The sequence below is a fragment of the Dermacentor albipictus genome, unplaced genomic scaffold (assembly GCF_038994185.2).
Source record: "Dermacentor albipictus isolate Rhodes 1998 colony unplaced genomic scaffold, USDA_Dalb.pri_finalv2 scaffold_121, whole genome shotgun sequence".
Classification (NCBI taxonomy): Eukaryota; Metazoa; Arthropoda; class Arachnida; order Ixodida; family Ixodidae; genus Dermacentor; species Dermacentor albipictus.
In genome coordinates, this window is record NW_027225675.1 from 37,940 (window position 1) to 54,169 (window position 16,230).

The 16,230-nt window shown below is 45.7% G+C and overlaps 1 protein-coding gene across 1 annotated transcript; it reads left to right on the forward strand.

Annotated features, from left to right (window-relative positions):
- The first annotated feature begins 2,849 nt into the window (after window positions 1-2,849).
- LOC135913877 (uncharacterized) lies at window positions 2,850-3,278 on the forward strand. Its single transcript, XM_065446559.1, has one exon. The coding sequence runs from the start codon at window positions 2,850-2,852 to the stop codon at window positions 3,276-3,278; it is 429 nt and encodes a 142-aa protein (XP_065302631.1).
- The last annotated feature ends 12,952 nt before the right edge of the window (window positions 3,279-16,230 follow it).

A 16,230-nucleotide genomic window follows, 5' to 3' on the forward strand; every position in this document is an offset into this window, starting at 1 on the left:
CAATCCCATCATCCCAAGTGTTTCTGAGCATCATTACTTAGGAGTTCTCTGAGCATAACTCAGAGAACTTAGGAGTTCTCTGAGCATCAGTACTTAGGAGTTAGGATTTCTTCCGACTTTGCGTGGACTGCGCGTATCCAACAGGTAACCATGAAAGCAATGCAGAAACTGTTTTTGCTCAAGAGAGTCTTGCGTCATTCGGTATTCGAAACCTAGTCCCTTGCCTACGTCATACTTCTTCGGCCGAGCTTAGAATATGCGAATATAGTTTGGTTTCCGCACACGAGAAATAACATCCTTTGTATTTGTATTTGTATTTGTTCCCAACTACTCGGTATATAGACTTCTTTTCTGGCTCAACGAAACAAACAAACAAAAAGCAAGGATTGCAAATGTGCATTTATGTTTTAAAGTTTGTACACCCACTCCTGTAATAACCCTATGGGGTTGGCAGTTGGGTAAAATAAAATGAAATAAAATAAAATATTGACCGTGTGCGTTCACGTATTTTTGCAGCCGTATATTCTGCGTTTCGGACGTCAGCGTGGTGCTTCTGAGAGCTCATCACGAAAACACGGCGCAATGGAATATTCCGTGGTCGATTGGGGGCTACAGGCAGCGGGCGTGTGAAATCATTTGCCAAGTTTTTCCCTTGCTTTGTGAAGATTTCTGAATATGCAACTGTAGTGCTGCGCGCTTCGGTATTTAGTTTACTTGAAGGGCGCATGTCTACACGATTTTGATAACAACAGTAAGCAACCAAAGAATGAGTTGCTTGCTTGTATGGCTTCACTAAATAAGTTGCCTGTACCAAGAGGAAACGAGAAACAGTGAATCATATGGCTGCAACTCTTTTTAAATTGTGTCAGAACAAAAAAACGCGGTAAAAGTGGCGACAATTTGGAAACAAGCCGACCGCTGACTGATGCAAGAATTGAGCCGAGCGGCGCACACATATATACCCGGCATCAGGTCGACATTGAGGTGGCATTCCACGGAAGCCATAGGCGATTTCCTGCCGCGGCTTTCATCCCAGAAGCCAGTTTTTGCTTTTTTGCGCCGCCAAGTAAATGGCTTCCCTATAGCTGTTCAGTGCTTCCTCCCGCGCTCGGCGCATGTTTTCAAAACATGCGAGAAACTTTCTCTCCGGAAGGCACGGCCTCTACTTGTTTTCAAACAGGTGGTTGTATGACGAAAAAAAGAAGCCGCAAACAGTGGCCATGATGACAGCAGGGATTGATAACTATCAAGCCATGCTGTGTGCCTGAGTTGAGGTTTTTCTCATTCGTAACATTATACCTTTCTTTCTTCACTAGGAGTTTTCCTATACAACGAATAGAGGCGGCTGAACAGTAGTGACATTGTCCCCTTGTGTTGGTGAAACAAATGCGGTGAGCGTTGCAATACTACCGAGTTTTTTTAACTCGCTTTGAGGCGCCGGTGAAAAGTGACCGCCATTCGGTGACACGCGCGCGGCCAATCTCCAGCTGGGGCTCACGCCGCGGAGCTGGGACCTTTGAAAAAACCCGTTTCGCAGAAGCTGCGTCGGCGAGTGCTGCTCCCCACACTTTTTCTAAACTCGCAAAGTTCATCGAGCAGTGAGGTGAAGAAACACCGCGATAATGACGTAGGAATGATCCCTAAATGAGCGGTTAATTAAGATTGCCAACCGCGCATGCACGCACGCACGCACACACACACACACACACACACACACACACACACACACACACACACAGGCTGCCAGGGGTCCATCGCCCGAGATAAATGTTGCGAGATTACACACACACATGCACGTATACATATATATATATATATATATATATATATATATATATATATATATATATATATATATATATATATATATATATATATATATATATATACAGTCCAGCCCACTTATAACAGCCGCAGATATAACGAACGCTCGCTTAGTACGAACGAGTGCGGTGCTACCGTCAAAATATATATTGGGGCAATGGCACAGTGTCTCACATAGAACGAACTGTTGCGGCCTCAACACTCGGTTAGAGCGAACGCGAAGCTGTCGGGCCCCTGTAGTTGACCGAGCCGGCGGTGTTTGGTGCGGTTTCGCTGGACTGCGAACCTGCGGCAGGCGAATTTCGCGCACTTTGTGCTCCGCTGACACGACGCGAACACAGAGCGCACAAAGCGTCCCCCGGCGCTCCTCTGCGGGTAAAATAAAGTAAAAAAAGAAAAAGCGCGCGTTGAAAAATGAAAACGAAAAAGCGCGCGCGCGCGGTGACGAAAGAGAAAGTGGCGCCGCCCGCGTCACTGTGATGCATCCACGTGATCTGCGTCGGCCAATCTGAAAAGTCAGGCGTCTGCTCTACCGGCTAAAGCTGGTTCTCCATTTGTTGCTCCGTTGCCACCCCGCGCTGAGGGCATTGCGCCGTGGATTCTTTCTGTGCGATGGCACTGCATTGACATCGTTGCCGCTTCATGCCTTTCCCAGATCGGGGAGTTGAAGGCTGCCTTAGCGCGCGAGCCCGAGGGCTTGACTTGCGCCTGGTGCGATGGAGGACTGTACGCCGACCTCTTCAGGTGCTAAAAGGAAAGCTGTCGACATCGCAACGAAGATTGCCATTGTTAATGAACTTGCTCAAGGTGCAAAAAACTGCGAACTGGTCAAGAAGTAGGAACTGTCGAAATCGACCATTTCAACCATCGCTAAGGGCGGGGAAAAGATTCTTGGTGCTACCGTGAATGCCGACCCGACGACTAGAAAGCGCCTTCGGAAGGCGACCTACGCGGACGTTGAGGACGCACTGCTGAAGTGGTTCGCTGACGCGCGGTCTCGCAACGTTCCGATCAGTGGACCGCTGATGCTCTCCAAGGCTAAAGACTTCGCCTTCCTTTTCGACTTTCCCGATTTCAGCCCAGGCAATGGATGGCTCCACCGGTTTAAGGCTCGCCACGGAATTGTTGTCAAGGTGGTCGTCGGCGAGGCTGCGTCTGTGAACAACGAGGACGTCGATGCGTGGCTTTCCGACAACCTCCCAACAATCACGAGCTATGCTCCACGGGACGTTTGCAAGGCCGGTCGCATGAGGACTTGTGGCGACGCGTCGTTGACACGCAGCTGGCCGGACCTGACGTTGCCTGGGACGATTTTGTTTCTGCTGGTGACGACGCGGACATTGCGGAGCCATGCACTGACGAAGCTATTGTGCGTGGAGTACGAGCCCTTCCTGACTGCCCAGAGACCGACGAGGACGATGACGAGGATGCTGTTCTACCGCCGGTTGCTGTGAACGCTTCAACCGCGATCGGTTACATCGCGTCGCTTAAGGAACTCGTGTGCAGCAGAGGCCTTGGCGATGAACATATTACCGCGCTGGAAAAATTAGAAACGGCAGTGATGCGATCAGCTTTGAAGAAGCAGACACGCATCACGGACTTTTTTCAAAAATAAAGTGCACTTTCGTCTCACTTGCTCTTTTTTCCCGTATTATAGGTGGTCCACTTAGTACGAACTTTGGATACAATGAACAAATGCCACGTGACGATCAAGTTCATTATATGTGGGCTGGACTGCATATATATATATATATATATATATATATATATATATATATATATATATATATATATATATATATATATATATATATATATATATATAGATAGATAGATAGATAGATAGATAGATAGATAGATAGATAGATAGATAGATAGATAGATAGATATAGGAAACGAGAGGACCGGCGGCCAGCCGAGGTGCACACTTTTCCAGTATTGTTTTCCAACGTTGTTTTTTTTTCCAACAAACAACGTCACCAATGCCAAGGTAGGGGAAATTACTTGTACTAATTCATGAAATTGGATGAAAAAACAACTGGCCGCATCACGTCTTCGCATTACGCGTACCATGCGTAAATTAAAGCAAGCGCACGTGGCCACGCCGTACGCCCACCCTTTCTCAATTTCCGCGGACGTCGGCGGAGGCAGATTGCAGCAGTGATACACACGCGCGCCAGACAATTTAGCAAGAGCCTCCCCCCCCCCCCCCCCCCCCCTGATGGCCGACTCCTGGACACGTGCACGTATATTAGGCCACAACGCCATAGCACATTTTCTTTTTACACCTACGTCGGTTCTATCCTACATTTTTTGCATACAAATTGGTAGCTTCGGGGAGATTGGGGCTGAATACACTTCGGCTACCCCGCTTGTTTCTCTTCCGCATAAAGATAACATAAAAAGTGATAACTAATATAATGCTTGTCAATCTGTCACCAAAGATACCGGCAACTCGGCCGTTTTTCTACACTATGTCTGGCGTCATTTTGTCATTTCTATTATCTTTACTGCAGCCACTGTTAAGTACCTAAATACTTATATAACACAACTACGTGATGAAAAAACGCGTGTAACGTAACGTTACCCTTTTGGAGTGGTGGCGCGTATTCACTTCAGTGGGAGAAGTAGACGTGGACGCAAAGTGGACCACACGACTCGAGTGGAGACACACAAGTGAAGGTTTCTTTAGGAATAATTCGTTGCATAAAGAAAGCAAATAAACTCAACAGTAAACGCGACAGTATAATGCACATACGCTTTTCAGTGGATGGGCGCAAGTTGCTTTAAGTAAGCCATGTTCCTAGGCGTTGGCAGCTCAACCCGGAAGAATGACAAGAGGAAGTACACGATACAATCGCAGACTAACAACTGGTTTATTTTTTAAAACAAGTCACTTGTATACAAACACACAAGTTCACAAACAAGTCACTTGCTTGAAAAAATAAACCAGTTGTTAGTCTGCGCTTGTATCGTGTACTTCCTCTTGTCATTCTTCCGGGTTGCGCTCCCAACGCCTAGGAACATGTTCAATCACCAACTCGCACATCTTGCCGTGTTAATTCAGTTCACAAAGCCATAAAAAACATGCTGAGTACCTTCTGGCAAAGATAAATACATAACGCATAGAGTCACCGTTGTTTCTCGTATGCATCAAGCAAATATAGTTCTTTGTCTTGTAGTGATAAGGAGTTCTGGCTCTCACACAGTTCCTTATTAAGTCCTGGTGCCGTCTTACGCGTATACAGTGAGAAAACTGACAATCTGCCAGGCGAAGACCTGTTCGCATGTTAAGCGGACGGAGTACACCACACCCCTCACGCAGACGACCAAATATTTTTGCCGAAAAAACATTTGTCCGCTCAGCCTTTCTCAATGCACTTGCCGACAGCCAGCCTTCCTCGCCGCCTTTATTTCTGGCGGAAATTTGCTGGTATATTGAATGAGCTAATTTTATTAACGTGCATATTGTTGAGTGTGGAAAGACACTGACAGATGAGGCTATTTGCAGGCTATTTACACCGGAGCCAGGCAGCCAGGCCGACACTCACTCGTGCCAAGCGCACCGACCAACTTCATCGTCATTCTCGCGGCGGCTCATCTCTTGAGTATCGCTCGATGATATCGTAATACTACCCCCCCCCCCGGCGGCAAAAGCACCGTCGCGGTGTGTTAAATATCCAAGGCGCGTTGAGAGTTGTAGGGCTTGAGTCGGGCTACGTGGACAATGTCACTGGTTGCCACAGCGGAGGACGTAGTGGGCGTGGCTAGGACGATTTCATAGGTTACATCGGTCACATTGCGGAGCACGCGATATGGGCCTGTGTAACAAGAAAGCAGTTTTTCACAAAGGCCAACTTTACGCGAAGGTGACCAAAGCAACACGAGGTTGCCGGGCACAAAATGGACATCATGGTGACGGAGGTCGTAGCGTTGCTTCTGCTCGTCTTGAGACACTTGTAGACGAGCGCGCGCAAGTTGGCGAGCGTGGTGAGCATGGGCGATTGCATCGCGGGCATAATCGCTAGTTGAAGCTGTTGCGTACGGAAGCACAGTGTCCAGTGTTAGCGTTGGTTCGCGGCCATACAAGAGATAAAACGGTGAAAAGCCAGCAGTTTCGAGACGGGAACAGCTGTATGCAAAGGTAATGTAAGCATTGCCATTTGTTGGGCGTGTTGGCAAATTGAAAGCATATTTAGCGCCAGCAAACAAGGACGGAAGGGAGACGACAACGCAATGCGCTAACTTCAACAACTTGATTTTCAGGAAATACACCCTATAACCCATGCACAGTGGCGCCTCTTTATCCAAATCTCACCCATCCGAAAAAGCCGTCTCCTTATCTAATAGGTCAATTGAAGCGGCGCTAACACACGTGTCTCTATTCCGCCAGATAGCCTGAGCCTCAATAATCTCTCGCAAGTCTTTATCTTTGTGCTTCGCAAGAACCCGGCAGGATCCATACACCGGCGCACAGCCGCATTCTTGACAGTGGGTTGACAGATGACCGTATTGCTTATTTTTCACAGTTTGGCAATGTTCCCGTAATCGGTCATTAAGACATCTCCCTGTCTGTCCGATGTATTTTTTCCCACAGGACAGTGGAAGCTCATATACACCAGCTTCTACGCATCCCACTGGCGCTTTTCGATGATTCGTTGAGCATCCGGCTGCTGGCTTACGGTGCGGGTAGTGGTGTGCGAATATTCGAAATTTCGAATACGAATCGAATATTTTCGTTATTCGAAGCGTATTCGATTCGAGAAATTTATATTCGTAAATTCCCGAATATTCGACGACGGCCGAATAATGGTCGAAACGGCGAATATTCGGACAGAGTGTGAATAATTTAGCAATTAACGAATTATATGCTTGCTCCACATTCTCCTAAAAACATGTTTATTCACTGAGAGCTTCACATGATCCGCTCATTATCTGTATGCTCTACATCAAGATGGCAAGTTGGGCCAGTTTGTTGGGATTCATAGCAAGGTTCGTTACAGCGCAACACAAAACAGGGACAAAAGAAGGTACAAAACGACGACACAGCGTTACAGCACTGTGATCTTAAATGCTGTAAAGAACCTTACTATGAATGTGTACGCTCTGTTCCAGTCTATCTCCATCAGGCCCATAAGACATGATCAGTTTCGATTTTTTTTTACCAAGCTTTATTCCAGGGCTCTTTCATAACAATATGTGATGTACTTTCGGGCTTTGTAAGTATGCCCAATAAAATCTGCACCTAGAAAATGTTACCTGGACAAATGTCACAGTGCATAGAGAGAGAGCCCTTACTTTCTGAACATGTTGAGCAGTATATTTTCCTTCGCGATAATCTGTAACAAGCGTTTACCTGACAGAGCATTACCTGACATTACCTGAGTGCATTACCTATAATGAGTGCCTCTTTAACCTGAAGCAGCCTCGTAAAATGCAGTATTATTTTTAAAAGGGTAATGAAGCTATTGTTACCTCGTTTTGCAATTTTTAATACTACACATATATTCGATATTCGATTCGATATTCGAAGACAGTTTTTCGCCTTATTCGTATTCGATTCGTATTCGAAAATTTCAATATTCGCACACCCCTGGGTGCGGGTCCGTTAATCGACATATTTTGCCAGCTTTTCTGGTGTGGAAAACATCCCTTTTGTGTCCACCTGGCTAGCCATTTTCTTCAGTATATGTGCCGTTCTATGCAGGTAGGGCACTACCGCTACCTTCCTTCTACGTTCCGTCCCTTGATTTGCCGTGTCCTGAATTGTGCTATCTGACCTGCACCTTTTTAGCAGCCCCTCGACGACCGAAACTTGCACTGATCCCGGAAACCCTGCTGCTGATAACCTTACCCATTGATCCATAAGATTCGTATAGATCTTATGGTGGCAAGACTTCTTTAGAGCATTACCAAAGCATAAGTTGGCAATGCTCCTCTTGACGAGCTTCGAGTGGGCTGACCTATACGATAACAGGGGCTTATTAGCTCTAGGTTTATACTCCCAATACGTGTGCCGTTCCACGAACTCGAGCTGAATATCTAGGAAACGCAGCACGTTATTGGTGGGCTCTTCAATTGTGAGAGTAAGTGGGCTAAGGCGTGCAGAAAAAACTTCGTAAAGCTTGCCTACTGTAAAACGTGCGCCTGGTTCAAAAAGAACGAGATAGTCGTCAACGTATCTGACAACTTTAACCACCTTGTGCTCCGACATGGTACGGGACAGGTTTCTGTTATGGTGAGCTAGAAAAATGTCACTCAGTATGGGCGCCAATCATGAACCGATGCAAACCCCTTGCTTTTGAATGAATATGTTGTCATTCCATACTGCATATGTAGAGTGAAGGTAGCAACTAAGCATATCTAAAAAGCCCTGAATGGACAAACCGACTGAATTTTGGAACGAAACCACGCCATACTCATCCATGCACTTTTCTACACAAGTTATTATTTTCTTTTGAGGCAAGGAGTAGTACAAGTCCTTTATGTCAAAGGAGCAAGCTGATAAGCTTTTGTCAGAATTTTCTTTCAGAAAATCTACGATTTCTGCAACGCTCCTAACCAAAAATGGGTCGTCAATATTAAGAATTCGGAGCTTATCTTGCAAGGAAAGAGCGAACTTTTTCTACCATGACGCTGTTTCTGAAACTATTACCCTTATTTGGTAATCGGGTTTGTGCGTCTTCGCACTAAACGTAATTTGAAGGCAACCAGACTTCGCGTTGTCAATTTCACGAACCAACTTACTAAGGTCTGCCTTCTTACAAAGACGCTTTGCTTCTAGCTTGATTTTTCTGGGAGATACATTACTACACTGGTCGAACACAGAGGAAATCGCAGAGCAGGCTTTCGTATTAAAATCACCTTCCTTGTCCGCTGGCAAAACACACCCTCCTCATCTACGCCAATTGCCAAGCTCGGTCACTTTCCTTTTACATTCGCTGCAAGCATTTGCCCGACGAACTATGAACTTTGAAAATTAATACTGCTTTCTTTGTAGTTTCCGATGAGGCCACATAAAAAAGAACAGTGAAAGAAACATTTGTCAGTACAGCGGCTCAGTTTGCGCAAACCAAGGACCTCGCACATGCGCACTTTCGAATCCATGGGAGCGCGACGGCATGATGGCTGTGACATAATATATTCCTATACGGGGAGCTACGGGCTAAATTTACCGCCCCTTGTGCGAAATGTCTCACGACTTCAAGGGTTCTAGAGAACTGGAAGAATGCCAACATTATACTAATCCACAAAAAAGATCACGTTAAAGTATTGAAAAATTATACGTCCATCCTCTTACTTGTAGTATTCTATAAAATATTCACCAAGATCATTTCCAAGAAAAAGGGCAACACTGGACTTCAGTCAACCAAGATAATGGGCTGGCCTCAGGAAGGGATATTCTACAATAGATCACATCCGTGTCATTAATCAGGTAATCGAGAAATCTGCGGAAAACTATCAACTTTCCTAGATGACTTTCATAGAATACGAAAAGGCATTTGATTCGTTAGAGATACCAGCTATCATCGAGACATTACATAATCAAGAAGTGCAAAAGGCATTCGTGAATGCTTTGCAATGTATGTTCGAGGATTCCACAGCTATCTCCATTCTCCACAAGGAAAGTAAAAAGATACCTGTAAACAAAGGGGTCAGGCAAGGAGACACAATCTCTCCAAAGCTTTTCACTGCATGCTTGGAAGAAGTATTCCAGCTAATAAACTACGAAGGTTTAGCGGTCAGGATCTACAATGAATATCTCAGAAGCCTTCGGTTTGCAGATTACATTGTCCTGTTCAGCAACACTGGAGACGAGTTACAACAAATGATTGAGGACCTTAATAGACAAGTTGGGTTGGCGGTTAACATGCAGAAGACAACGATAACGATCAATAGCCGGGCAAGAGTATAATAGTTCAGGATCGTCAGTCAGCCTCTAGAGTTTGTGAAGGAGTACGTTTAGCTAGGCCAATTACTCATAGGGGGCCCTGATCGTGAGGAGGAAATTTTTTGCAGAAGCATAAAAATGGGTTAGAGTGCATACGGCAGACATTGTCAGCTCCTGTCTGGAAGCTTACCATTATCATTCAAAAGAAAGGTGTACAACTGGTGCATTTCACCGGGGCTTGCATATGAGGCAGAAACTTGCGGGTTGACAAAGAAGCTCGAGAACGAGTTAAGCACCGCGCAAAGAGCGAAGAATGTTAGGCGTAACGCTAAGAGACAGGAAGAGAGCGGTGTGGGTCAGAGAGCAAACGGGGATAGTCGATATTAATTGACATAATAAAAAAAGGGAGCTGGGAAAGTCATGCAATGCGTAGGATAGATAACCGGTGGACTATTAGAGTTGCAAAATGGGTGCCGAGAGAAGGGAAGTGCAGTCAAGGACAGCAAAAATCTAGGTGGGGTTATGAAATGAGGAAACTCGCAGGCGCAAGTTGGAATCAATTGGTGCAGGACAGGGGCATTTGGAGGTCACAAGGGGAAGCCTTCATCCTGCAGTGGACATAAAATAGGCTGATGATGATGTGCCAAAACCACACTCTGATTATGAGGCACGTCATAGTGGGGGACTCCAGAAATTTGAACCAGCTGGGGCTCTGTAAGGTGCACATAAATCTAAGTACAAGGGTGTTTATGAATTTCGCCACCATCGAAATGCGGTCGTCGTGGCCGGGATTCGATCCCACGACCTCGTGCTTAACAGCCAAACACCTTAACCCCTAAGCAACCATGGCGGGTATAATATATTCCTGACCCGAAAATTGTCCAAAGTTATAGTTACCTTTGAATTTGGCTCTTATTGGGGACGTTTATGTTACGAACCTCAAAAATATTTGTTTGTATAAGTATACTGTAAGATAACACAACTGGCACTGCCTCACGTTTTGAGGCTCGAGCTGGTTGCTTTAGGACAACAACATACCGGAGCAAATATACTCAACTAGGTGAGGCATATGTATGTTGTAGGGAAAAACGGAGACCTATCAGCACATCCTAATGGAATACGAAGCGATTCAGCCAGTGAGACTTGTAGGTAACGTACACCTTCCAGAAGTGCTTGGATTTAAAGTGGACGGAAGCATCAACCGGTCAACAATTGAGATAAGCAATAGACGTTTACAGTATTGGTGAAAAAAAAACAGCAGTGAAGAGATAGATATGACCGAATCCGGTACAATATAGATATAGTACATATTGGAAACGTATTGGAAACATGAAAAGACAGGCCTTCATCGCTAGTCCTGTTAGACGATAAATAGACGCTTATCGCCTGTTTGTCGTCTGTTTATATAAACAGACGTTTATCGTCTGCCCTGGCAAGTCTTTCTTCACCCCTACCGTTATACTACCCACACGTTGACGAAAAGTTGCACCAGCTGGCCTGCCTGACTATTATGCCGGTAGAAAAGCTTTCAGAAACCGAGAAAAAGATCAAAGAGATGTATACAAAATTTTAGAATGAAAAGCACGTACAGCATTCTTGATTAACACGAGCAGGCTAGGTGGCTATATGTCACCGTGCAAGACGTTGTATGAACTGAACCCTTCGCTCCAACTCTTACCTCCACCCGGGCTTCACTGATGTGAGGTATCGCTTCTATACCGGCTGTGGTTGGGAGTGGCTTTCACGGAGGCATACACTACTTTGGTTGGAATGACCGAGAGCGCTGCATGCGACGTCTGCGGCGTCGGAAAGAACATCGAACATTTATTGTCGCATTTTCATCGATTTCAGCCGGAAAGACAAACATTATATATCGCACTGCGACAACCGGACGACCAGCCATTGTTTGTGCGATTGCTACTTGAAGACCGTCCCATCGCTCGGCGGCTTTGAACACTAACTGTCTTCAAGAAAGACAGTTTTGTCTTTCTTGAAGGCAACTGACCTTCTTTAACGCCGTTGACTCGATCAGACTAAAACCACTTAAACTTCGTAAAGTAGAGACACTCTCCTCCTCCGCCTTCACTCCTTCTTGTTTCTCCTTTCTTTCGTGCTCCCTCCTCGACCGTGGCGCCGCCTACACCGCTCGAGCGGCGCAGATGACCTTTCGCAGAGTGAAGGCACGCATAGCAAGGCGGTGCGCTTTAAGCGTTCGCGATGGCTTTCTAGCTGCGAGTAACTTCGTGTACAGCAGATATTTTCTAAATGGATGGTTATGCAAATTCAGTGATGGCAGCTTCTTTTCTATTTTGATAGCTATATTTTTAATGTGTCTGAACGATCGCTAACGCTGTGCCATGACGACTCCGAATGTATCGCGTGCGCTACAATTAATTATGCAACGTTGGTCAAGTGCGTGTTGCAAGATCTTGTCACGAATTGTTGTGAATAACACATGTACAATCGAATGCCAACATCCTGACCTCCAGCAAGCCCTCAGTAGCCTAAATATTACGCGCCATCCTTACCATTTGAATCAGCTATGACGTACAATGGACGACAAAGCACACGAGCGAACGCTGCTTTGAAGGTTAAAGAGAGTACTACAAGCTACAGTGCCGCCAACGTGCGTGCTTGCTAATCTTCTAAGCACGCGCAAACGCTCACAGGTGGGCACTTGTGCTATTGTGTTTCTCGTGCTTCAAAGTTGACAGAAATACGCGCGGCCGATCATCGAGTCGGGATTCTGCGTATATAGGAAATAAAACCAATTTTTTTTTAGTATTCGTTTGCGAAGCGGGAATATGGGAACAGAGCTTGATTCAGGCTCAAACAAATGCATTGTTTTTTTCAGGTGCGTGACTCATCAAGAATAACATTTCTTCGTGCATTAGCTCATCCGTTCCCGAAGTGACGTACTTGTTGCGAACCGAGTTGTACTAAGGTGCATGCATTGAGGACGGTTGCGCTCGCTCCGAAATAACAGTTGCGAGATATGACTTTAGTGAAGTGATGACCGCTCAAAGTATTGCCGCACTATGAGGCGGCCGGAGTTGCGGTAAGTGTAATGATGCAGCCGTTCATATTCAGGCACCATTTGTTGTCTTTTACATGTGTCTCAGAGACATAGTGGTCGACCGAGCTAATAGTTAAAGGAACGAGTAACCAAACGACTAAACGAACCAGCGAACGACGACTAAACCAGCCATTGGACGAGCGAGTGACCACGCGTTTTCTTTGCGGGTGCTCCACTGCCGCATCTTAGCCTACGCACACTTTAACGCTAACAAGAATTAACACGTACGTCTCAAAGACTTATGAGGTCGTCGTTCAGTGACGAACGCATTTCGGGAAGACGCGCTCACATTTCCATTGTATCACAAATCCACCGGGTGACTACCAGTGATGAACACGAACAAGGGAGGCGACTAAAGCTATTCGGTCTAAAGAAGGCTAGGGAGTAACCACAAAATGCAGAGTTGCTTTCCTACATCGAGTTTCTAAATAAATACCCTGGATGAAAATGCGGCGCTAGTGTCCATGGGGGCTCCCCTGAGCATTGCCTCAACCTACATGGGAATGATGGGAAGTACAGGCTTCAGATTGACTTCGATCATTGTTCTAGCAGCGTTTGCTTGCGGCTCAGTAAACGAAGCTATACACAAATATTATCGCGTAAATATAATTTTATTTCTGCAGTATTGTATAAAATGTACATTTTGCATAAACTTTGTATGACTTTGGGATTGAAGCACGGTTTACTATGGTTTATCACCAGGGCACACCAGGGCATACGCATCCTTGTACGATTCTGTTCTCGATTTAACGTCTAAGAATAATTATTTATTTACTTTAACAACATCAATAACAACCATGCATGTGCTTATATAAGAATACTCATCAAGTATTTATGGAAATAACAATATTGTATTGTGTGAAAGTGTTGCGCCCTTGAGAGGAATACTACAAGTGTCGTCTGCTACGATGCCTGCTCGCTGCAAATGGAATATTTTTCTTGCAGACGACAGGCTCTTGCGAACTCTCTCGCTCTTTGGAAAGGCTGCGTCGGCTGTCACGATTGCTGAACGTCTTCAAGTGCTTTTAAGCACATCTGCTGCACTGCTATCTAGGACGCTTGTGGGCTCCTACGACTATGCTTCACTATACTTTGTATTGACGTACCGCTTCCGAAGCGTTATGGCGTGGCTTTCCACTTACCAATTTTTCGGCACTAGACTACAGCCAGGAAGCAGAAACCTTTCCTACCACAAGTAAGTTTGTGTTCTCAAAGTCCTAAAACACATTTCAATGAGCCCATAAACAAGCAATGCATAATGAAGCCCTCATTAAATTTGATTGTCAAGCCACTAGAAGTACAACTGCCTATGTCTTGTACCAGTAGTGCCTTTTTTTTCCTATACCGAAGTTTTATGAAGCACGCAATAACACAGCGCCAACCTAACACATTTAACAAACCAAGGTCCAAACGGTCAAAATATGTTCTTTCAATGTTTGCGGTGCCGTCGCTTTCTCGTCAGGGCTTCGACACCACACCGCAACACAAACACCGTCCCAGCCGCAGGCCCAGCGCGCTATCACCACTTCGAGCAACAAAACAAAGGCACATAGCTTTGCGTTGCACTGTCCCACTGCAGGTTATAGCAATCACGCTTGGAACAAAACCAAAACTACTAAAAATTACGTATACATTAGTTTGCCCGTCAACAGAATGCCAATCCGCAGTCTGTACATTCCATCATTTCCATGATGGTTGAACGAGCGCAGCGCCTCATTTCCGTGTAGTTATACTGATATGAAACTCTATAAATTCCTAAGATGAGTTTTCACGCTCGAGGCTCAAATCTATTCAAACGGAATGCGCTGAATCCTAAAGCTTTCGTAATCACATTTTTGCACGCAACCTAGGGCGCCCGCGAATTCAAGCCTGCTGGCGTGCAATATGATTGGCGCACCAAATGCCACCACGTACTGCTTAAATAAGCAATGTACACGTCACGTAGGAATTGTGTTAAAGCGTGCAGACAAATGGTAACCTACTCAGTGAACTGCGCAATATCTACTACTTTATGCCTCGGCCAGACAGCGCGAGGAGGAGGCGGCATTCTTCAAAGAGTAGCGTTACTCTTAGATCAGACCGTCCGCCCACGTGCGCGAGCTCACCACCGCTTTCCTCCTCGTACCTTCCTTGCTCTATCTTGTCTTCCTGTTCCCTTTTCCCACACTGCCCGCCTTCTCCATCATCCCCGACTCCTTTAGTTATTTCCTCTTCGTCCTCCTCCTCGCCCTCCTTCTCTTCCACGTGTTAAAAGGGATGCTAATAAGTCATCGTCATCATCACCATCATCCTCACTACAATTACATGTTGAAATCTGCAGCTACATGTACGTGGAAAAAGTAACAATCTCTTCACGTTCGTTGTGATATAAAGCGCTTTTATTTGCACCCCGCAGGGGCGTCTGCATGAGCAGGCGTTTGGTGTTTTGCGACACCACGTACCCGAGCACACGGGGGTTGGACCCTGCCGCGTGTTGCCGTGCGCGGCTTAGCCTTGTCTGCGGAAAGGGGGATGCTGGAGGTTGAGCCGATGCCGGGTGCTTCGACCTTTAAGCAGGACCTTTAGTTGGACGTTTAGCGGGACCTTTAAGCTGGACCTTTAGGCTGAGGGACATACATCTTAGGCCTCGGCTTCACATAGACGGCACCTCTAGACGGACCCGCCTGGGGGAAATCGGCAGTCACCTTTTTTTGTCCTCCTCTCGATCTTCGTCTTTCTCTCTCATCTTTTCATCTTTCCAGTCTTCTCTTCACTTCTTACTACTTCCGTATTTCCTGGCGGGAAGGGTTTACCTGGTGTAGTTTATCGAGCCCTGGGTATATTATATTAGGTTATAGCGGCTATGTACAGCTGGAGTCCACGTTTGCTTCGGGTTTTGTAGCGTTCCCTTGTTGGGCTTCATGGTGGATGGCTGGCTTGGCTGCCGAAAATAAATAAACATGCATGGACTTATCGTCCTTCCCCCGTCTGTCTCATGCATCTCTTAACAAAAGAGGACGCACCGTAGATAAGTTGCAGTTTTTTTTGTTAACCGAAACAAATGTTCGCACAATTTCACGTTATCCATAATAAAAATTCTCAAAAAGCAATAATTTCACATTTCACGATTGCGAAATGCCTCACTGAATCAGTTGGCCCAGGCTACAAAATCACAAGAATGGCTAGCGGCGGCCTCCTGTTGGTCCGTGATAAACAACAGCATGACAAGCTCCCAAATCGGGTCTCCTTCGGTAATGTACATATAACAGTGACTCCACATCAATCCATGAACACAAGTAAAGGAGTAATTTCCGACGATGACCTGTTGTATCTGAGCGAGGAAGAGCTCCTAGAACGTTGGAAGGAAGAGAACGTCGCCATAGTAAAGAGAATTATAATCAACCAGGAAAACATAAATTCCAATTAAACATCTGATCGTTACCTTTGCGTGCAGTGTGCT